At 39.6% G+C, this 22,867-nt stretch overlaps 2 protein-coding genes across 4 annotated transcripts; both read right to left on the bottom strand.

Moving 5' to 3' along the window:
- Positions 1 to 2,093: 2,093 nt before the first annotated feature.
- nudc (nudC nuclear distribution protein) lies at positions 2,094 to 7,435 on the bottom strand. The gene is made up of 9 exons (XM_026157459.2): positions 7,215 to 7,435; positions 6,469 to 6,546; positions 6,152 to 6,361; positions 5,973 to 6,044; positions 5,742 to 5,855; positions 4,547 to 4,741; positions 4,369 to 4,452; positions 4,146 to 4,264; positions 2,094 to 2,401 (listed from the first exon to the last, which is right to left on the bottom strand). The coding sequence occupies exons 1-9, from the start codon at positions 7,287 to 7,289 to the stop codon at positions 2,350 to 2,352; spliced, it is 999 nt and encodes a 332-aa protein (XP_026013244.1). The 5' UTR covers positions 7,290 to 7,435; the 3' UTR covers positions 2,094 to 2,349.
- Positions 7,436 to 11,638: 4,203 nt separating this feature from the next.
- On the bottom strand, positions 11,639 to 22,835 carry kdf1b (keratinocyte differentiation factor 1b). Of its 3 annotated transcripts, none has more exons than XM_026157454.2 (4): positions 22,660 to 22,835; positions 20,673 to 21,624; positions 20,476 to 20,562; positions 11,639 to 13,319 (listed from the first exon to the last, which is right to left on the bottom strand). In XM_026157454.2, exons 1-4 carry the CDS (start codon positions 22,771 to 22,773, stop codon positions 13,225 to 13,227), a joined length of 1,248 nt encoding a protein of 415 aa, XP_026013239.2. In that variant the 5' UTR covers positions 22,774 to 22,835; the 3' UTR covers positions 11,639 to 13,224. The 3 variants fall into 3 exon arrangements, with proteins under 3 accessions (XP_026013239.2, XP_026013238.2, XP_080152340.1); XM_026157453.2 differs by having other exon boundaries at positions 22,502 to 22,693; XM_080296214.1 differs by having other exon boundaries at positions 22,488 to 22,680.
- Between the last annotated feature and the right edge of the window lie 32 nt (positions 22,836 to 22,867).

The raw sequence follows: 22,867 nt of genomic DNA, 5'->3' as shown, positions 1-22,867 counted from the left end.
TAAAATATATGGCATCAATCGAATTCAACCTGCTACTATGTCAGGGTGTAAACTAACAATGGAGAGAGTGGAGACATAAAGCTGGGAACAGAATAAAAATGGCATTTAAAGCACAAATGAATATTTGACTGTTATTAATAATGAGGAGGGTCTAGTTACCAAAAACTATTTAACTTGTCTAAAGTTCTCTTCAATCAGCCTCAAAGCTGAAAAGGTTATCACAGTTGGTGTAAGTGTTAAACAAGCCTGGTGCTTTGTAATTCAAGCTGGCCACTTTGTGATTTTGTGATTGCTACTTTAACACCATCCAGTCAACCATTGGACAGCCGTGACAGAATAAATGAAAGCCCAGCGCCCTGTAATTTTCCTACAGGGCACCGAGCTTGCAGGAAAAATACTGACAAAAATGTAAGCTCCGACATAGTTACCTGTGGTCCGCAGACAGCAGGCCTGATGAGGCTGCTGACTGCACAGTGTTTTTGAACTACATGAGCTATTTCACACATTAGGAGGAGCTGCTAACCAGCATAAGCTAATGTATGTTCCCTCTGGTAGCTGTAGTGATATTGACAGCCTCTCACCATCCTGACAGCCCAGTCCAGTTAGCTGTGGACAGTCACACAAGCTGAAGAGTCTTGTAAGCAAACTGGTCCTGAGGGAAGGAACATTTAGCAGAGGCGCATGATATCCAGCGTGGTCTCAGTAAGACAGCCTGCCTTTGACTTGTTGGTTATAGCCTGGCTAATAGTCCTCAGAGAGCAATGTGGTTTAATGAATGCATTTAATATGTTTAATTATTGCTCACTGCTATCAGCAGCACCGTTTGCATCCCAACAACTTCAGAAGTGCAACTTGGCAGATTGGTTAGATGATGGATTGCTGCAGTTCAGAGACACAAGAGTGGAAACTTTTTTTTAGCTGCTCTGTAACATCTGTAACTGATCAGAACTTGCAAACACAATCACTCAGAATATAATTAGGGTGGCTGTAGCTCAGCAGAGAGCAGGTCATCTAATACTCAGGGAGTTTAGTTAGAATAATTATATGTATATATGGCTGCTCCAGTCTGCATGCCGAATACCCGTGGGTAAGATACTGACCCCAAGTTGCTCTCTGATGCATCCATCCGAGTGTGAACGTGAGAATGTTAGACAGCACGTCAGCACAGAAAAAAAGTTGCTTGTGTGAGTGAGGCATCGTGAATAAAATGCAATATAAGAGCCAGTCCAATTATTTTATCTTACAAGATGAAAGAGTTGATTTTTAAACATTTTTTAGCTCAAGCACACAGACGCTTATTTTTGCACCGGCTGCAAACAACAAACAAATATGAGCATTGACTGAATCATTTATTTAAAGAATTCTCTACCTTTTCATCACAGTGTGAATTCCCGGTTCATTAATCAGTATGTGGTCACAGATATAGTCGATATTTATGTGTCATTTACTACAAGTATAATGGGGTAGAATAAAGCTAACTTTAAAACATTTTATTATTAAAAAACCTTGCATGTAATTGGCTACACCTGCCCTTATTCACCGTTACCTCAGAATTAAGATTTTAACTATTTAGTGACTCTGTTGTAACAGTTAAAGCTAAAATCTAACGTGCCATCTTCTTCTGTTTCCTATCAGATTGATAGGATTTGTCCTCTATTCAAAAACTACCTAACACTCTTAACGCCTTTGATAGCGCTCCTGATGTTTCAGGAAGACACTGCCCTCTTGTGGCTGAAAATGAAACATCTTATTCAACCTTTGCATGATGTCGCTGCATTTCACTAGCTGGGACCACATCCTCATTTTAGGTTCATTTTAGAGAAGTGAATGAATTGAAAGAGGGGGTGAGGGTGGGGTACGAAGCAAAACGAACGGCTTGTAGCGCTTGGGGTTCCGAGATGTGGTCCCGCCCCTTAAATTCAGATAAATTAGCTCCAATAATTCATGCACTGGAACTGCAGCGTTACGTTTGGCTTTTCCAAGCTCACGAGCTTCTGCAAGCTCGTGAGCGTCCAAAATCTACACAGCAGGAGGAGGAAAAGGCTTCCTGGCTTTATGATTGCACTTCTTCAGACTGATGGTTCAGAACTCAATTACATTTTAAATCCATTTATTAAAAAAAAAAAATCCAGACACATCTTTAAATATGGAAACAACATGCAAAGGAAGAACACTGCTGTTACATTTATCAAACTCTTGGATTTAAACATGAATCTATGCACTTCAGACATGCACGTCAGCACAAGCATGTCCAGCAGAGAGATGAAGGGGGAGTTGGTTGGTGCCTGATGTCAGCTCTGGTGTCATTTACATGAACCGTGAATCTAAAACCTCTGACAACAGAAAGCCTCAGCTGAATTTGGCTTTAGAGAAATCCATCTCTGGGTGCTGAGCCATGAACCTGCAGAGACAGAAGGTGTCAGAGTCAGAAACAAAGGGAAGGTGAGAAGGCGAGGTGCAGTCAGCCTGTGAAGTCAGTGAATGGGAGATTCGTTCATTTATGGATCATGACGGTTGGTTAAACTTTCTGGGAAGGAACAGAGCAGGTTACATCTGTTTTCTCACATTTCTATGAAGTGAAATTATTCTAAAAACCTTCTGTATTCCAGGCTGGTCAGAGGAAAAGCCTTTGTTTTCTGCTGCAAAGCGAATGTTTATTTTAATTCTGCTAAGAATGAAAAGCTGTACGCTTCGTCTGAGATGACACCTTCACACAACATGTTTGATTGGACAGACACAATTTGACCTTTGTGTCACTAAAGAAACTCTGAGACCAATTACCTCCACAGCGCTCCCTATGGTAGTATTGTTTAACCTTTATAAAATTAAACAAGATCCTCAGAGGCAGCTTTAACAAGCTAGAAGAGGAAGTGGGCTCCAGCAGACAGCAGAGGAGCGAAAGGGGTCATTCCCAACAAACAGTAATAAGCTGCACATGAACCACTGACTCATACAGTCATTGAAACATCAGTCTGAAGTTTGTTTGTTTCCCCCCCACTCAGGAAAATTCCTACATATAATTTTTATAAGAGGAAAATTAGCAGTACACAATCTATTTCTTTTAAGTTAATTTTAAACAGAGTAACAGGAAATTGTGTCATGTTAATTGTTACCATCCACTGTTTGCCTAAAACAAAGTTTCCATTTATTAAACCGATTGCTGTGAAATTTAAAGCTTCATATATCATTATTATTTGTGTACAAAAACAAAACTGGGTTCATGCACTCATAAATCAATGAGCTCTTTGTGGTTAATCATCATGACACAATGACAAAAATCAACACAACTGAATTCATTTTATATTCAAAATGAGCCGAAATGTGTGACAGAGCACATAAAGATCAAGCCTGGGGGCCATATTTCCATAGACAAGTATCGCCCTCTGGTGGCCATTAGAAAGATTGCAGGTTTAAGGCTTAATTTTTAAGATCCAGAAGCTAAGTCTATCTTTTATAGTGTCTGCGGCTTAAGTTTTGTTTTTCCTCTAAATACAGCAAGTGCAACTTCATGGATTGTCTCTCTCACCAGCAGAAGTAAGGCTGTGCCATTTTTTTGTGTTGGAGAGTGGAGGTGGATAAAGCTCCAAGTGCATGTTAACTTCCCTAATGTACGGATTCAAACGTGATAGACTCTTCATCTTTACCATACCACACATGGACCTGCAGCCTACTGGGATACATACTGTTTAAATATTACTGCCTCAAGAAAGACACCGTGTTACTTCAGCTCTCCATTTGTAACATTGTTTCTAGGCAATTTCACTGACTATACTTACTTATATTTTATTGCTAATTTCCAAAGTATACTACAAACTTTTTTACTCAGTGGTATCAGTTCATTTCACTACATTATCAAAACATGCCTGCAGGAGAAACATCTTTGCAATTTCACATGAAGGCAACCGATTCTTTTCCCATCTTTTTTCCAATTTTTTCGCCATCTTTAAAATGTGATTAACTTAGTTTCATGATATTTCATTTTTTATCATCTCTCCTGCAGCTTTGTTTGGATTCTTCTTTAATTTTAAAAACTGGTGCCCATTTTACCCACAGTGTGGTCAAAGTAGACGGCTCCATTATTCAGGTGTTTATTAGCGTCTACTGTAGCCTTCAGACACAAAATCTGCACCAACACTGAAACCTACTTTTTAAGAATATCTTGTTTCTTCTGCTCTTCAGATGTAGGTAGGCCCATTGATTTTTGCCTTTGGTCGTACATCATCTTCTCCACCATACCACGCGTCTCTCCATCCAGATCTGACAGCTGTTCAACAGGAAGCGCGCACAGTGAGGAAGGAGCAGAAAGATCCACACGTGTCAGTAATCTTTTAGTTCCTTCTACAATAAACAGTTCGTGTGAATGTTTACCTTTGAGTTCTCAGGACAGACTTTCTTGGTGTTAATTTCAGGATCTGTAGTGACGATCTTGCTCCACCACTCCATTTTGTTAATCTGAAATCAAAATACGATTTGACGCACTCTCTCTCTCTCTCTCCAGTTGACTGAGTAATTCCACAGTGTGCCACACATCTACATGTCTTCTTACCTTCTCCAAGTGGACAGTAACCACCTTGCCATCATCGATGAGCCAGGAGCTCTCCTCTACCTTCACCTCGTTGTAGAGCTGGCCATCAATAACTGGAGGATGTCCTTTCAGGCCCACTTTGATGGAGCGCCGCTGGATGTCCACCACCACATCTTTGCCCTTAATGCGGAAGTTCACGCTAAAGGGCACTGCCACCTGTGGGAGGAGTTTAATTATTAATATTTTAATTATACACGCGCACATGTGTTCTTATAAGCTTATAAAACTCTCGTCTGCACAGAAAAAAAAGAAAAGAAATTCCACTGCTCTCCAATAAAACCTTTTTCCACTCAAAACTGTCAGGCTCAACTTGAATTTTAGGCTTTTCCAATAAGTGGTAGTACCTGGTAACAAGCACTTTTTTTAGTACCTAATGAGCTGGAGTGATCTCGGTAGATCTGATAATGTGATTTCAACAGATTGCATGCCACTGATTGGCTAGTCAGTGGTACCGCACGATCACTTATGACAGTGTCGCCTTATGAAAATTAAAACTGCCCTTGAAACCCAGCAACGAGGAATATGGCCACACAAGAAACAACACCGTGCTGTCTGAGTCACGCACCGAGCAGGAAGTATAAGATTACGTCGACGCCCTCCATTTCTGCGCTTGTGTCGCGTACAAATAATGCCCCAGAACTTTCTCGCATGTTGCTATAACAACCCCAAACACATTAGGTGGTACTCAAATGTAATGGCAATGTTAAAAGATATTTAAGACAACTTCCAGCACTTTTATTTATCCAGTGTTCTGTATGCATTCTGACTCTTTCCACAACACTCTTGGCATATCTGAATAAAGCTGGAAGGAATAATAATGTAGAATTCACATAAGTGTCATGATCTTCCCCTTCTGCAAAGGCCGATGAAAAACAAATACAAATGTGTTCTGGCGCATGCTGTTTAAGGAAACACATCGCCTGAAAGAAAGAGGCGCAGGGCAATGCACAGGAAACATTAAGAGGGTTTTAATATGCATCGTATTGTGCTATCCAACTGGCAAACTCAGGCAAAGGTGACATTATGACGGAGCTGTACGTATGGTGAGAATACAACTGAAAGCTGAGAGATGCTCAAAGAACCATTCAGATGTTCAGTAAACACAAGCTGAGAAGAGGTGAAGTCCAGCATGATGCTGAAACCAGAAAGAACTCACATCGACTTCAGACAGGGACTGCGTCCACTTGTAGTTGGGCAGGTCAGCTCCATTTCCCGAATTAGGCTTCAGTTTATCTTTGTCCTTCTCATCCTCCTCTCCTTCAGAGTCAGACTGAAGGAAAAGAAAATGAACATGAATAAGAGTTAATTAAACAAAACATTAAGCGCACCCCATTTTACTGCTCAGTCAACACTAAGTAATGAAGTACATGTCAAACTCCTCACTCACGCCTTTCTCTTTCTCGGCTTTGTCAGATGACATCTCTGCTGCTGCTGCTGTATTCTCTTCTTCCTTCTTTTTCTAGCATAAAAAATCCGGACATAAATTAACAGACATAACAGTTCAGAGTGTAATTGACCGTTTCAGAGACACACTGATGACAGAAAATTTTGAAATCAGCATTTCACCTTGTCAAGCTCAGTCTGAAGCTTCTCTGCTTCCTCGTCTGTCAGCTCCTGGATTCTTGGACCGTCGTCATTCTTCTTTTTCTTCTCCTCCTCTGCAAGCTTGGCCGCTCTTTCAGCTTTCTCTCTCTTTTCTTTCTCTTGTTTCATCTGCTTCTCTTTCTGGGCCTTCAGCGCTAGCTTGCTGTGGTGAGCAAAGGCATCCTTGACGAGCTGAAGAACATAAGGGATTTCATTTAAAACTGAGGGACGGGTGGAGTTGTGTGTTTATCACTGAACTCTTGAATGTGACACGAGGTATAGATCACAGCAATGCTCACCTTCTCTGCTGCACCTGAATCTCCACCAGTGAAGAAATCAGTTTTGCGGCGGAGGAAGCTGAAAAATGTGTTTACTAACTGTTGATAGAAAATAGGTCAAGAATAAGTTACAAAATCCATATAACAGATTACAGCTTTATTATGGACTTTGTGTCTGAAATAAATTACTGCTTGGATGGGAGAGCCTTCCTTTTCTGTGCTGGGTGTCTGCCTGTTCACGACTCTTAAAATACACCATTGTTACCAAACATTCGTTGCGCTTTAGCTTATGCATCTGTTTCCAGATCACATCCTTCACCTTTTCCTCATAACAGCAGATCTCTTTTAGCAAATACATTTTCTTCCAGAACCTTCATTCATCCGGGACACAACGTCACATTACTACAGTAAGAACATTACTTGTAACGAACATTACTTTTAACAGCTTCTATCAGGACCATGGAGCATCTAATAGACATGCTCAAACAGAACTAAGTTCATTTTTTGCTAAGTTGTGCTGTCTCCTTAGTCACATGTATGCCAAATTCACCAGAACACTCCGCAGGCAGTAGCTAAGATAGTCCACGAAAGCCATGATTATTAATAACAAAATCATTTTCTAAACTTTGCAAAACAGTTTAAAACATTATTCTTTGTTCGTGTTTGTGACTGCTCATAGGCATGGTGTACATACTAGCTTACAGGCTAACCACGTTAGCGTTAGTACAATAGCTTTAGCATGTTAGCACGGCGATGCACTGCTTTACCTCTTGCACCCCTCCTTCGTGTTGCTGCGCCATAACAAGCAACATGCCGTCATATTTTTCTTCATCTTCACCCATGCTGACTGACTGAGAAACGGAATCAGGACCGACGCAAAAATCAAGCAAAGCAAGTTCTGTTAGAAAGAAAGCAAAGCTGTTCTGTGAGAGTCACGCTGAACACTTCCTGGAAACAACCCCCTTCTTGCTCTTGTTTCGACCAATTGGAGCAATACACTGTTACTGATAGCTAAAACAGCCAATAAATGGAAGGCGCTGTTTTAGGGCGGGACTCGGGCTTATTTGAAGAATAAGAATATTCTAGAGAAGAGAACGGAGCCATGATTGAAACTTTAAATTTATGCAGTTGAATGCTAATCGTCATGTTCATTCAACATATTGGATTAAAATAATAATAAAATCTAGCCTGCTGCCGTGTTATAGCGGATAGATAGAAATAATAGGTGCAATTTGCTGGAAAATGGAGGTTTAAGCAGGTACTTGTTCTTCTTTTTTTAAAAACAATCACAGACATAAACAAGTATGAAATATCCCATAAAAAGCAAGATGAAAATATAAAAAGTCAAATTTCCAACCTTAGTTGTTAAGACAAAGTTACACTGTGATTTTGGTTATACAACCTGCTCTATGATAAAGAACCACCTCATCACTAACATTCCATAAACGCTATTATTTTTCTGGACAGTGTAGTTAATAATCCAGCCATCCATACACCCATTTACTTTCTTCCACTTATTCTTGGCTGGGTCATGAGGGCAAAAGCCTGAGCAGAGAAGCCCAGATTTCCCTCTCCGGGGCCACCCCCTCCACCTTATCCAGGGGCATTCCCAGGCGAGCTGAAAAAATAATCTCTCTAGGGTGTCTTGGGTCTACTGGGGCCTGCTCCTGGTAGGATATGCTTGCCTGTAACACTACCCAGGCACCCTCGGCACACTGGAGTATCAGCTCTACTGTGAAGCCTGCTTGAATAACCAAACTCCTTATCCTATCTCTAAGGAAGAAGTCAGACAACTTTTTAAGAAAGCTTACTTGTGTCACTTGTATCTGCGATCTCATTCTTTCTGTCACTACCCAAAGCTTGTAATCTTAGGTAAGAGTAAATGGTAAATGGCCTGTATTTATATAGCGCTTTTACTAGTCCCTAAGGACCCCAAAGCACTTTACATATCCAGTCATCCACCCATTCACACACACATTCACACACTGGTGATGGCAAGCTACATTGTAGCCACAGCCACCCTGGGGCGCACTGACAGAGGCGAGGCTGCCGGACACTGGCGCCACCGGGCCCTCTGACCACCACCAGTAGGCAACGGGTGAAGTGTCTTGCCCAAGGACACAACGACCGAGACTGTCCGAGCCGGGGCTCGAACCGGCAACCTTCCGATTACAAGGCGAACTCCTAACTCTTGAGCCACGATCGCCACGATGTAGATCCCCTGTTAATCAACAGCTTTGCCTGTTGCCTTATCACAACAGACCAGTTTACATCACTGCACCTGCACTACTCATCTTACTCATGAAAAAGATCCTGATATACTTAAACCCCTCCACTTGGGGCAGAATCTTGTCCCTCACCTGGAGTGGGCACTCCACCCTTTTCCAGCTGAGGAGAATGGCAAACTTGCCCCAGTGATGGATCAATCATCCCGCTCGACTTTACTTCCTCTACAGAAAATGTGTAAATGGTATTAAGGAGGTCCTTAATACCTATATCAGTTGAAGTCGGCACCACTCCACTTGCATTATTCACATGTGAGCAGAGTAATGATTTCCCCTCCTGAATGTTTGTCAGAATCACTTTACCGCAGACTGAAAGTCTTTTTCCATGGCCTCACTGAACTCCTTCCACACGGCGTCAAGGTGTGGTTAGCTCACTAATGTGTTGACGCCGTGCAGCCCCACGCATGGGCCGATCTGCGTTAATCGCTAACGGAGATTTGCCACGTTAATGCGGTTATGATGTTAACGTCATTTTAACGAGATTAATGCTGACAGCACTAGTGTAGACACAGCAGTGGTTTCCAATAGTGGTTCATCTCTTAAATGCCTTTTTCTATGCTAGAATGATTCATAGGTTAGCCTTAAGTAACTTAACAAAAACAAAACAAACAAACAAAGAAACAAAAAAAACCCACTGAATGAAACAATGAAAAACTAGAACTATAGCTCAGGACCACTTTAAAAGTTTGCAGCAAAGGCTGGCATAGCAAAAACAGCATCAGTAGTGCTAAGATAGGTCAATATAATATAATATAATATAATATAATATAATATAATATATTTATAGGCTCATGTGATTATTGGTTGAATAATTTTATGAATTCCCCTCTTGTATATTCAGTAGCTTTTCAATACATATAGAAGAACATAGCACATAGCCGACAGTGCATACTGTCATTTTGTCTTGTTTCAGTGTTTTCCATAGGTTTTCTTTTTTCTGTAGGTAAGCACCATACAGCACACCTCATCTTCAAAGTATAGTAGGTAGCTAAAAAGTGGTGCATAGACTACATAACGGTGTCTTGGCAGCGATAATTTCGCCTTAATGGAGACATAAGTCCAGACATACTTGACAGCTAATGAGGTTGATCCCCGGTTGTTTGCTTCATATTGCTAGGTGACTGTGATCTCAAGAGCAATCCATTATTTGAAGACAACAGAGGAGGAAATGTTACAGATGGGGGAGTAGGACCACAGCACATTAGATTCAAAATATAGAGTGTGCCTATTCCCGTTAATCATAGCTTTTAGCATAGTCAGATGTCACATTTAATGTTAAATGCACATATCCTATTAGAGACTATTTGTTTTGTTTTCTGTCTTTTCACTACCTAAGCAATTACCTGGTTGCCAAGAAGGGGGCTCTTGGCAACCATGTGTACTCACCTTCCCCTAGCTGTGCTTACATCACTCCTTCCTTTCGTAAGTTAGCTGTGTTTTCCTGTCAATTTCTTGTATGAAATTGTTATTATTTTTAGTTTCTCTCTACTTTGATTTTCTTGTGTCTGATATCTGTTAGATCTGTTTTATGTTGCTCCCTTTTGGATTTATTTGATATGATTAGTGAACATCTGTGCATGATCTTAGGGCTTAAAGATACAGTGTGTAAAATACCACTGCTAGATGTCAGTAGGTTGCAGATTGCAGTCAAGTGAATTTTAACTTCTTACCCTTCGCAATGTAAGTGCATAATCCTTGCTACAGTGTAGGGGAAACAACTGCTGTTCATCTGTGGTCAGCGTAGGCTGTCTGTCTGCTGTTTACCTCAGCTGTCAGTATGCTGACTGTCCACACCTATTTATTGTGGTGGAGGCTGTAAAACATTCTGAAAGGAATCTAAAAGGAGTTGATGAGTCAGTGAAGCTCATTTCTGTCTGATGACAGCGATACAAGCAATGTTACTTTTGCTGCTATTCACTGGCGTTACTGAGACTTTCTCTGAAGTGGATATAACATTAATGTACACTTAATGAATAAACTCTCATAATATGTGTAAATGTTATCAAACTGTTAACTTGAGGGAAAGTGTGATTTTTAGGACACTCGAGCCTAACATTAGGTGGCATAGTGTTAGCTTATAACCAGCTGTGGTTATTGTTTAGACAACCTTTTTATTAGCTGTCTGGAGATGGGAGTGTCACATGCCTAAATGAGTTGGCAAGAAGTTTTATTACCTGCGCCAATATCAGGATAATGCATGTTTTCATGTGCTGGTGCCCTGACTTTAGTTCTGGAGATGAGGCTTGAGGTAAGGATTAAGAGGATGAGGTTGAAATGAGGAAGGAAAGAGAGCAGTGGTGGAGAAGGAAAAAAGACCTAAAGAGAAAGAGATGATGAAAATATACACGCACAAATGTTAAAGGGTCATACGGAGTTTTAAAGCGTTATTTGTGATCTTTAGATTACAAGTAACTTATGGCATAGTACTTATGTGGCTGGTGTCTAGTTACATAAAACGCGATTAGATGGAAATGCTAAGTCTCATCCACTGTTTTTATGAGGGTGGTGAACAATTTGTTGGAAGACATAATTATACACTAATCATTGTATATTTATGAGTACAACATTTTTTTTTCTACGAAATAAGCAAATCTTGTAAGCAATACAAAAATGTTACATTTATTAAGAGAGCTGCTTTTTGTCCACAAAGACTGTTCCTGAATGTAGTGTTCATCCAAGTGTCACGAAAATCACAAAAAATAAACCCATTATTACTGTCAATGGCTGCTTATGTCAATATTATACTTAAACAAATAAACAACAAATGTGAAAACACATGATCTTATTCTTAGCTAGGATTATGCAGGAACTCCAGCAGAAAAAGAAAGAGAGGAAATACTGTCAAAAATAATGCATGCTCTGACGCCCTCATGTGGCCATACTCTCAGTGACAAACAAAACGTCTGTTTTTGTTCCACTTCATAATCTTTATTGGTTTAAAAAAAGCCACATCTGATATCAGAGATTAGTTCCTGATACAACATATTTCTGCTGAAAAAAAAGAAAAACAAAGAGAAACACCTAAACATTCGATCTGCTACAGCTATAATGTGTCATTAGCAACAAAATGCAAAAGACTTCACCAAACAATTCAACCCTTTCAGTAAAGTAAGAAGTATAGTTTGATAGATATAGTCAGCAATTCATTACTTCTTTTAAATTTTGGTCTTCGTGGTCCAAACCAGAACAAGTTTCCCATCATTCCATTCTAACCATGCTGGGGTTGGGCACTACAAAAACCTCAAGTATTCTGGAAGATTTTACAGAAAGATTACAAAAAAACTTTATTCTTTACACATGTAAGTAAAACAGATCGTGGGTGACGCATTGCAGAATACGTGAACTAGTTTACCATTTGTATTAAGTTACTACAGTTATGTTCCTTAACAACTGTAACCATAAACTGATAATGCTAAAGGGCAAAAAAAAAAAAATGGATTGAGTGACTCAGCTGGGAAAATCCCCGTCAGGACCCGAGGGTAAATACAGCAAGTACATTTGTTGTCATGAAAACACACCTTCACTTCATGAGTCAGCTTGAGATAAACATCGCTAATAAGTTACAGCGCACGATACAACCTACAGTGTCGCTGCAGATCACGCTGGCTCACATAATATTTGAGAATTGAAAGCAAACGGTAAAACAGTCACAATCAAAATGTATCCAGCACACAGTTAAGATACGAGCTTAAGAGTTATCAGCTTTGTATGAACTTCATGTTTTGAAACAAATAATAAACTGATTTGAAAAAACACATTCCATGTTGTCTGAATATTAACTAATGATATGAAATATTTAAAAAAACAACACCTGAAGGCTTTTTTTGCAGCCTTCAACTTGTATTTCCAATTGGACGTAACGAAACACAATACAATTACAATGAAAACTCTACTTTTCCTCTACATAGAAAGTATGCAGTGACACCAACCAGGTGCTTCACTTAGAAAATTATTCAAATTCCGGAAACTATCAGAACTTTATGTAGACTCATTAACTAAATATTTGCGACATAGCCACAAAACTGAAAGCAAACACATACTCATCAAATCAACAATAATGAAGGCATTTGAAATGTGCAAAACAACAGAAACAACACCAACGACAAACTTTAAATCTAAGAGTAAAATCAGAGCAAGCTCTTAGGATCCTAACTCCTTCAAGGACGAGGGGACGGTTATACAACATGTATGATACAACACCTAAGAGCTGCTGATGACGTCTGCCTGCAGGACAAGCTCCCCATTAAGCAATCCTTCAAACACAAACATAACATTTATGAACCAGAAATATCTACACACAGAGCCCTGAGTTCACTGAAGTCCTTCAGACAATGTGAAATTTCACATTTTCCTTTTGCCACAGCAAAGCCACGGTCTCTGCAAACAGCTTGGCTCAGCAAGGCACTCGTGTGCAAGTAGGGTCTCCTTTCGACGTCCCGTATGTCACCGTTTGGACACAGTTTGACAAATAAAGAAAAATGTGGTGAGTGAATCATGTTCTCACATAGGTGCGGATCAGCGGGACACCTGAAGAATTTGTCTCTGTGTGTGAAGTGGAGTATGATGTCGGGGAACTAGAAGTGTGACCTGCAAGAACACAGAAAGAAAAGCTATCATGAGCATGAACATGCAAACGTGGCAGACTCATTTTGCTTCCTTGCATATCATACAGACAATACACATAATGTTTGTGTGGCAGTAAGAGTAAAGTCACCAAAGCTGATACTTTCAATACCGATCCAAGCAAACAACAGTACTTGTTTTTTGACACACAAGAGTAAAGTTCGCTGTGTGGTTTCCTGTTGTTTGTTTTGCTTCACATACAAATGGAAGAGGATGCACTTAAACCAGTGTACGGGTTATGCAAAACACAAACCTGACTATGTTTCATACTGTTCCACTCATCTACAGGCAGCACTCACACTGCAGGGAAGGACACAATCAAATAACAACACTGGCAACCACCAGTGCTACCCTTCAGCTTCCTAGTAGACATACCAATTTCAAAATGCTACGTCACCTTGTTTGTTAGTTATTGCATTCGCAAGGTTTTCAGAAAATTGGACCTCCGACCTTGAGCTCAAGGTTGCTGAGATTCAAACTCATCCAAGATTTTTAATAGATGCACCTATTGTATCAATTTGAAGGTCCTACATCGCTTGTTTTCAGGTTATTGCATTCACGAACGTAGGTGTCCACGCCACCTGCTCACCCAGAGCGGTGCCTTTCACAGGTTAAAGACCACTTGCTGTTAAAGGTCTTAATAACTGCTTAGTTTTGTAGATTGTTGTTAGTTCCTTTTCTCATTTCTCAGATCAGGTGTGAATCACCATCTACTTAGAAACATGAGTTCTTGGTGTCAAAAGGCCTGTGTTCACTTTATGGCTATAGAAATCTCTAAAATTTCACAGAAGTCATATTTTCAATAAACTACTCTGCTACTGTTGGTGTAGTGGTGTAAGCTTTCTACACAGGAGTGGAAATATATGTATGTGAATGTTTCAATATCTCAGCAAGTGCTACTACTGCTTAGTTCCACATGTGACGGTGTCGGACCCTTCCATGGTTCTGTCATCTGTACATTGTAACGCACTTTTGTTAAAATTTTGTTGAAATTTTTAGATGGATGGTCCTTTAAAAATTTCGACCGTGGTTCAGGGGGTTGGGAAGCTCATCTTGTAACCGGAAGGTTGCCGGTTCGATCCCCAGCTCTGTCTGTCCTGGTCGTTGTGTTCTTGGGCAGGACACTTCACCTACTGCCTACTGGTGATGGCCAGAGGGGCCGATGGCGCGATATGGCAGGCGCGCTTCTGTCAGTCTGCCCCAGGGCAGCTGTGGCTACAACCACCAGTGTGTGAATGTGAGAGTGAATGAAAAGCGCTATATAAATGCAATCCATTATTATTATTAAATGTGAACCTCTTCCAAATGTTCTTGAACTGTGTTTCTTACCTACTTAATACTTGTATGTATATTTTTTTATATAAAAGATGAAAATTGCTTGCTATTGTTATACAGATAAGCATAACTTCATGATATGTTTTGTAGTTTTGCTTCCGGCTCAAACAACCAAGATATGATTGAAGTGCAAACTTTCAGTTTTAATTCAAAAGGTTTAACAGAAGTGCTGAATTAACAGTTCAGAATTTACAGCTATTTTTATAGGACCTCATTTTTAGAAGCATGAAAATAACTGCAATTGACTAACAGTCAGTTTCATCGTCATGTGAAGCCTGTTTTCTTGTTGTTTCATGATCAATCACACAGATAAAAGACTGGATCTTTTTCACTGGATCTGTCAATATGACATCCAAAGAGCTTCGGAAGACCACAGAATATATGTGATTTCAGAACAAGTAACCAAGTCAAAAACACTCAAGGTCTTACAAACGAGAGATGTCTTCATGAATGGAAATGCAGATAATTTACAATAAGGTGCAAACCACTGGTTACATTCAAGAACAGAAGTGCTAATTAGACATTAAAAACCTAATAAAAATTTAAAAAAGGACAGACGAAACCAAGATTAACTTGCACCAGAATGATGAGGAAAGTATTAAAAAGGAGAGAATCGACTCATGATCTAGTGATCCAAGGTATACCACATTATCTAACATTGTGGAGGCAACATTTTGCCATTGCCATGAATGGCTGCCAGTGGAACCAGAGTTTATTGATGATGTGAGTACTGATAGAAGTAGCAGGACGAATTCTTAATTGTACAGGGCTATGCTCTCTGCGCAGATTCAAATTCTGCAAAACATACACACACTCTGTGTTGCTTAATAAACTTTATTTAAATGTTTCAGATGAAGCCAGCTAAAAGATCTAAAAAATCAAAAACAAAACAACACATCATGCCACGATCTGAAGTTACTTTAAGAACAGATAAGAAACACAGTCATGGACATTTATCATCTATCAGTCTGGAAAGGGTGACAAAGGCCTTTTTAAGACTTTGATACTCCAAGTTCCACAAAAGGAGAAAAATTGCAAAAGTGGTGATCCTTCCCAGGAGTGGCCAGCCAATCAAAATTACTCCAAGATTGCACCGATGACTCACAAAAGAAAAAAGTTTAAAAAACTGAAAGTCAGTGTTCATGATTCCACAATATAAAAAAGAGAAAGGACATCAAGTTTTGGTCTGCAGACTGAAAAGAACACAAAGGCTTGTTTCACATTTACTAAAAAAAATATCCCAATGATCCCTAAGACCACCACCAGGCCCTGGCTAGGTGGTGGAATCGAGCTCAGGCCCTTCTTGCTGTGAGGCAACAGTGCTAATAACCGTGCTACACCTTTTAAACCAAAATCTGTTAAAACCAGCGCCGCTCAACAAAAAGTAGACCATGACTACAGAAGAGCCGTACAACATTTCATGATCATACCCATATTTAAAGTCAAAATATATTTTTGTGCAATTTTTCCAACATTACTATTATTAAGAATTAATTTGTAAAACACAATGGAGGCTCTGTCATGGTATGGGACTGCATTTAAACCTGTGGTGCTAAGAATTTTATCAAAATTGTAGGAATTATGAACACTTAAAAGTATCTAAGATACCGCCATGTAAAACCATCTGAAAATCATCAAACAGGTCATGACTTTATTTTTTTTTAGCACACCAACAATCACAAACCCACTGCTAATGCAGTAAAAGCATTAATGGAGTCACTGTCAGTCATGGATTGGCCTCCTCAGAATTCAACATTATTAAAGCAGCGTGAGATCAAGTTGATAAGAAAAAATTGAATAACCAATAATAATCCAAATATGAGCTTTGGAATGTTTTTCAAGAATCCTGTAGATTAAAAATGACAAGAACAGAGTTTAGGCTGTTTTAAAGAATAAAGACAGTCATTCCAAACTTGTTAGAAGTGTACACTCTGCTTTTGCTTTCCATATGGTATTTGCATTTACCCATGTTTCAATAAATCGCTGCACCTATTTTCCTCAAAAATATAAAGAAATATGTGAAAAGCTAAAGCAGTGCTACACAGTACTGCAGTTCAGATTTTAATTATTTTTAACTGTGTTTTAATTGTTTTTAAATATTCTTTTGTAAGTATAAGTGACATGATGCATCATAAACCGCTTTTCGGGGCATTCATACGGTAATTTAAATCCCATACATCAAACAGGAACTTTTGGCTGTAACGAACCAAGTTGGTTGAAATGTTTGTTGTGAGTATACCATGATTATAAGTTAGTTATTTGTTATCAGTTATTAGCTAGTTATTTGAATTAAAGGAAATTAAGGGAATCACAATCACAATCTGCTGCAAATCTCATTCCACCTAATCAATGTACAGCACAAAGCTACTGTATTATGTGCAATTTTATCTTCTTTGTAAGAAAAAAACAAGACTATTAAAATACTGAAATAAGTTCAGTCCAGAACCACTTTTGCCATTTATCTCCATTCACTCCAATCAGTTCATAGTGGATAGTCTGAGCCAATAGCGTGAACCCCTTGTTGGTAAACTGTGGTCATTTTGGGCAAAAGATTATTAGAACTCTTTAGGATCCATATTATTTTATGTTCTCATCACACTCATTGCTGATGCCAGCAAATTTGCCACTCTGGCTAGAGCTACAAAAAACAAACAAGCATAGGTGGAGTAATGTTTATCAATGGCAGCCATCTGGAAATGTTTCCAACAGCCCAGCACCAAACACAAACAGTTCCACAATATGTAGTACAGCGGCTATATTTTCAAGGATACAAATATGCAATAAGCTCACTCTCAAAGATGGAAAGAATGGTAAGAAAGAGAAGACAGGAGAGGAATATAAGGGAACATTTTCAAAGTGCTCAGTGACATCTAATAAATCTGAAATGTAATGTTTAGGTATGGTTCTGAAGTATGCTGGAGTTTTAAAATTAGATATTGGATCAAACATGATGTATAGCTGTAGCATACATTTTTATTATAAGGCTGGATGAAAATATAGACCGTTCAGTGCAGTTCAGTGCAGGCTAAAGTAGCTAGTTTGCAGTGTTGTGGTAAAGTTTACAGTAATGCATGTTGTACTGGTGCAGGGCAAGCTATGGTTTTGATGGTCAATGTTACACCAAGCCAAGTGAAACTGTGCTTATCTCTTTAAGCTTATCTGTGCGATTATGTTACTGAATTCAGTTAACACTACAGAGAGCAATAAAGCTTAGAGCTTACAGCACAGCTCAGGTGATCACAGCCTGTATGCAAAAAGAACAAATCTACTGTAGCTTACAAAACAAATTTTTTTACACGTCTTCTTTCTAGTGAATTCCCCCCATGCTTCATTTTTACACTGTACCCCGCACGTAGAATCTCACATTAACCCATGAATAAAGCAATTAGTACAACTTTGATACAATTTAGGATGTTTTATTTAGCTATTGACTATGTGCACGTTAGCATATGCTACTTCCGGTGCAGAAACTCCTGTGGGGAGCTTTGTTTCCGGTGTCCTATTCGCGCCTGGTTTACGGTCCAAAACAAGTTAAGCAAATGAATGAATCAAGCGGCGATTTACATTTCTATAGATGTCTTGGGCATTTACCCAATATATCTGTAAATGATGTTCATCGACTTGTCGACATTTTTCCCCCGCGCCTCAGAGCAAAAGAGAAAAGGGATTCAAATGTTATATTTCTCAGCTGTCCCTCGTTTATCGCGGGTGTTATGTTCTAAAAATAACCAGCGATAGGTGAAATCAAGTAGCCAATTTTATTTTTTGACGGTGCAAAACGTTTCGTGGACATCCAGTACTGCACTTCAGAGTCACACTGCTAGCGATCGATGCAGTGATTCTGTACTGTACAGGAGAGACGTCACGGAGGAGATCGTCTGCAGCGATCAGGACGCAGGACACAATGCGACGTAAAAAAAATAAGCATGCAAACTTGCACTAAAAAATCTGCGAAACAGCAAGGTGAAAGGTGAACGTTATAGCGAGGGACCACTGTAATTTTTAAGGTAAGTCACAACATACCCTTCGTACATACTAATGTATAGAAACCCTTACCAGCAATCATTCATTTTTTGTGTGGCTTTTTTCACGGTTTGTTAACATGCTGTGTAGGTGTGTACTTGACTAGCTGATCTCGACATAATGGGGGAAACATCTGGTTTGACTATTGTTCACCTGCAGTTTGAATGCTGAACATTTGCCTGTTTAAATCATAAGACCAGTCACTATACAGAGATGTGCTTCTGAAAGTGGACGATGTGTCTTCTGCTGCAGTGATGCAGTTCTGCTTGTGTTGAGTGATGTAAACAACTGATCGATCAAAACTCATTAAACGTCAAAATTGATCATTAGATTTTTTATGACACAACAGTGGTGAGTGTTCCCACCTTCTCCTCTTTGTAACTTAACGCGATCTTTCCGTTTTTGAGTTTTGGACATGATTTTGGAGTATATCTTCGCAGTAGCGATTGACCTCAAAGTAAAGCTACCGGAAATGTACAACCCCACATCCGGTCTCAAACCAGGAAGTTAGCATTTTCTCGTGCACAGGGTCAATTGTAATTCCCACTGATTCCCTTTTATTTGATTTGTGATAACAAACTTAATTACATATGAATTAGGTCGTGAAAAAAAGAGAATGAAAGGAAACAAAGGTGTGAGAAAATGTCAATCTTAGTTTTGCCAATTGCTAAATGCTTTTAGAAAAAAAAACCCAAAAAACAACGTATTCCTTAGTCTTCGTAAATATTTAACTTAGTGCTAACCTATTTCTAAACAAATCTTTTCTATTGCCTGAACTCAGTTATCAGTTAATGACAAAAACACATAATTGTGAAAGACAGATCATGAAAAACATTGATTAGTCAAAAATCACAAATGTTAGCTTTCTTTTTTTTGGTTATCTAAATAATCCAACCACACTGCCAGTGTAATTTATGTTTGGTAGCTTGTAGTTTGATATGATTTGTTTTTAAATTTACTTCAGTCATAAAGTGCACAGATGAACTGTTAGTGTGAAGCAGTGGTTCTCAAACCTGTTCTGGCATGTCCTGCTTCAAAACATTCATGCCCCAATAATATTTTTTATGAATCATTAACAATAAAAACGGTTCAAAATGAATTGTAAAATCACTTAAATACTGACCTAATTTCACTTCATACTGTTTACCTAGCTGTCAGTGCCCCACCTGCAGGGGCTCCACGCTCACTGAAATTGAGTGAAGCAACTCAATAGAAATGACGCAACTGCTCCAAAAGCTACTTTTTGACTGGTGCAAAACAGCAGATGTCTGTTCCTGACTTACTGAGAGATGAAACTGCACAGCTGCTCACACATATGTGACAAAGTGTGACTGTAACATTCACTGATGCACATTATTTTTTTAATCCATAAAGGCTCTAAAACAGAAAAGTTACAGAAAGTATAAATGTAAAGAAAACTTGAATGGTTGAATTGAATCCTGTGCCCCTCCCACATCCCACTTCTAGTATATAGTAAGTAGTACATAGAAGAGCCTTAGCAGGCCTCATCTATGTAACCTCATGGTGACTGAAGCATCTATAATCAGTCTTGAAAATGAATAAACCACTCTGAATGTTATGTAACACCATGACTGCAATGTCTGTCAGCAGAGTGGCGGATTTTACTTGCAGTTTCTATTTACTGGCACTGAATGGCTTATATCGTCTATTGTACAGTGGAGCTAGTCTAATAAATTGACTTTATCAGAATAGCTCGTTTAGGACAGACTTTCAACAAAGCAGAATAGTGCAGATTTCTTACCTCCATTGTTCCTCCAAATCTCCCTGGCACACTGATCAGAGGAGGTCAAATCTGATATTTGGATATTGGGATTTGATTTGTAGTCATCTTAGATAAACAGAGAAAAATGAGATTGTTACTTGATGGCACTGAAGCATTTCCTAGATGCCGGCAGGAACACAGATATTTCTGTAGTAAAGGAGTCGGTCAGGACTTACTGTTGTTGCTCAATGAAAAGGACTCGCTCTCCCTCATCGTCTCGTTTCCGCTGTCCGACAGTGTCCTCTCATTCCTGGAGATGTGCGGCCTCTTCTTCGTACTCTTCCGAGTGCTAATGCGGATGATTCCACGCACTAGCCGACACTCGGCCTCCTGCTCATCCATTTTATGTTCCTCAGCCAGTGAGTTGATGAGCTGGTTGATGGCCTTGCTCTTTTTCAGGAACACCGAGTCTGAGGTGCACCGGGCCAGTTCTTCAATCTGATATTCAGAGTAGAGCTCCAGCAGCTTCTTAGTAATCAGGGAGTCCACATTCTCCTCCCCATCCTCCCAGTCATCAATCCTTATAGACTCATGCAGCGACTGGTGGCTCGGCAGTGTCTGAACACCAGGAGGTGGCACGTATGGCAAAGTGGGAGGATTGGTTTTAGCACCTAAATACTCTATTGTGCTGTCCACTTTGACTCCAGCAATGTGGAGATCCTCCAACCAGGGTTCTTCTGCAGTGTACTCTTCTTTGTTGTCTCTTGAGTTCATAGCTTGGAGACTCAACCTCTCTGGTTCATCTGGTGAACTCTCCTTTGGTGCCAGGCATGGAGCAAGGATGGAGTTCTGGCAGACCCTGTACAGGCCGCAAGTAAGTATGCTACATATAAAAGTCCTACAGCTTCTCGGAGAAGCGCATGGATTGCAGGTTTGGGTTGCAGTGGATGGTTCAGCTGAGCCAGGAATGAAGCCAATGGTCTCATACTGTCTGCCATTAGCATCCTTCAGGTCAGCTTTGTGGACTCCTTTCGGCTCTGGGTTTTGTGCTCTGTCTTCAACTGGGTCCACACAACGTTCTTCATAGGACGACCCCTGGCTGTTGCTCCGGCTGGACCGAAGCCTGTGGCCTGCGCCACGTCCTGAACCATGCGTAAGGCTGCTGGAGGTGCCAGCAGACATGATTGACTGCATCAGAAAATCCAAGAACAAAAATGAGAAAAACATTGAGGTCATCTGAGGTTCAATTAAATGATGAGACAGGGTTGAAATAGTACAGCTAAACAAAACGCTTCTTATAAATCCACATTGTCAAGCAGGAAATAAGTGTGCTCCTAAGCACCTGAGGGCATTTCTCGTCAAAACAATCGTGAAACTAATATCCGCAGGTGGCAGGTAATGCAGCCCAACAGGTTTTACGGAGTATGTGTACACACAGTCAAACACAATTACCCGTTCTTATATCAAATATACTGCATGACATCATGGAGATCACAAAATACTCATTGAAACTCCAATGAGTACACTTTCTGGTGATTCACACCTATGTTCATTTCAGAATTATATAGTTTTATTTCCTTTTACTCATTAAGAACACATAACAATGATGAAGGCTACTCTGTGGATATGGATATGGATCATTAAAATTAATTTAACGACAAGTGTGGCTAACCTGAGTAAAGACGAATGAATGCCGAATTTAAAAAAAAAAAGTGTAATTATAAATTATAATTATTTTACATTTGTATTTATTTATTTATTACATGAATCTTATTAGAAAACGACAATGTTGCAATTATTCAGTAGTGTTTGGCAACCTGTGTTGTGACGATATACGCCTGGACATTTATCAACAGTATGACTTAGCTTTTAAAAAAACAAGTCAAACGGGACTATAGTATTGCGGTTTTGTCTTTATCTAATCACAAACTCGATTTGACGGTAACTTTAGGAACATATGAGCTCGAATTTCGTCTCAAATACAAATATTATTTTCACTTTCATGGCGACTTGTCATTGCGGCAGTTTCCTCCATTTGAGGACTTTCTCACCTAACATTACTCACAGTTTACACGGTGCGTCCACCGGCCGTCTCCCGAATTAATGCTAGATTCTCCACTTTATGGTACGCATTTATTTATTGTAATCCATTTCGAACGTTTCGTGTATGAATTTCGCCCCAAAACGCCAGTTTCAACAAAGTTTTCGACCAAATCTGTGTACCTGAGCGTCAAGGTAGAAGAGGCGCACCAGGTAGCTACAGCCAGAGGTTGGCCTTCCGGTTGTAAGTGACTCACAAAATAAAATGTACATCAAATTGCCAATGTAATTTTGCATATTGCACGATAATAGCGCATCACGGGCGTCTTAACTTTTCTCAGGAAGGCAATGATAAAAAAAACAAACAACAACCGTTAAAACACAGTTATGC

Source organism: Astatotilapia calliptera, chromosome 22, assembly GCF_964374335.1.
Source record: "Astatotilapia calliptera chromosome 22, fAstCal68.1, whole genome shotgun sequence".
NCBI lineage: Eukaryota > Metazoa > Chordata > Actinopteri > Cichliformes > Cichlidae > Astatotilapia > Astatotilapia calliptera.
This window is presented reverse-complemented; position numbering and strand designations above follow the sequence as displayed.

Bases quoted from the DNA above. Each gene is read 5' to 3' on its own strand.
- nudc (XM_026157459.2), bottom strand. From the start codon at position 7,289: ATGGGTGAAGATGAAGAAAAATATGACGGCATGTTGCTTGTTATGGCG. The intron at 6,045-6,151 runs GTGAAATGCTGA...TTTTTATGCTAG, and splicing joins TTCAGACTGAGCTTGACAAG to AAAAAGAAGGAAGAAGAGAA. The intron at 2,402-4,145 runs GTAGGTTTCAGT...CTGTCTCTGCAG, and splicing joins AAACAAGATATTCTTAAAAA to GTTCATGGCTCAGCACCCAG.
- kdf1b (XM_026157454.2), bottom strand. From the start codon at position 22,773: ATGCAAAATTACATTGGCAATTTGATGTACATTTTATTTTGTGAGTCA. The intron at 21,625-22,659 runs GTACACAGATTT...TTTCTGATGCAG, and splicing joins TCTTCTACCTTGACGCTCAG to TCAATCATGTCTGCTGGCAC. The intron at 13,320-20,475 runs GTAAGAAATCTG...GTGTTCTTGCAG, and splicing joins GATTTGGAGGAACAATGGAG to GTCACACTTCTAGTTCCCCG.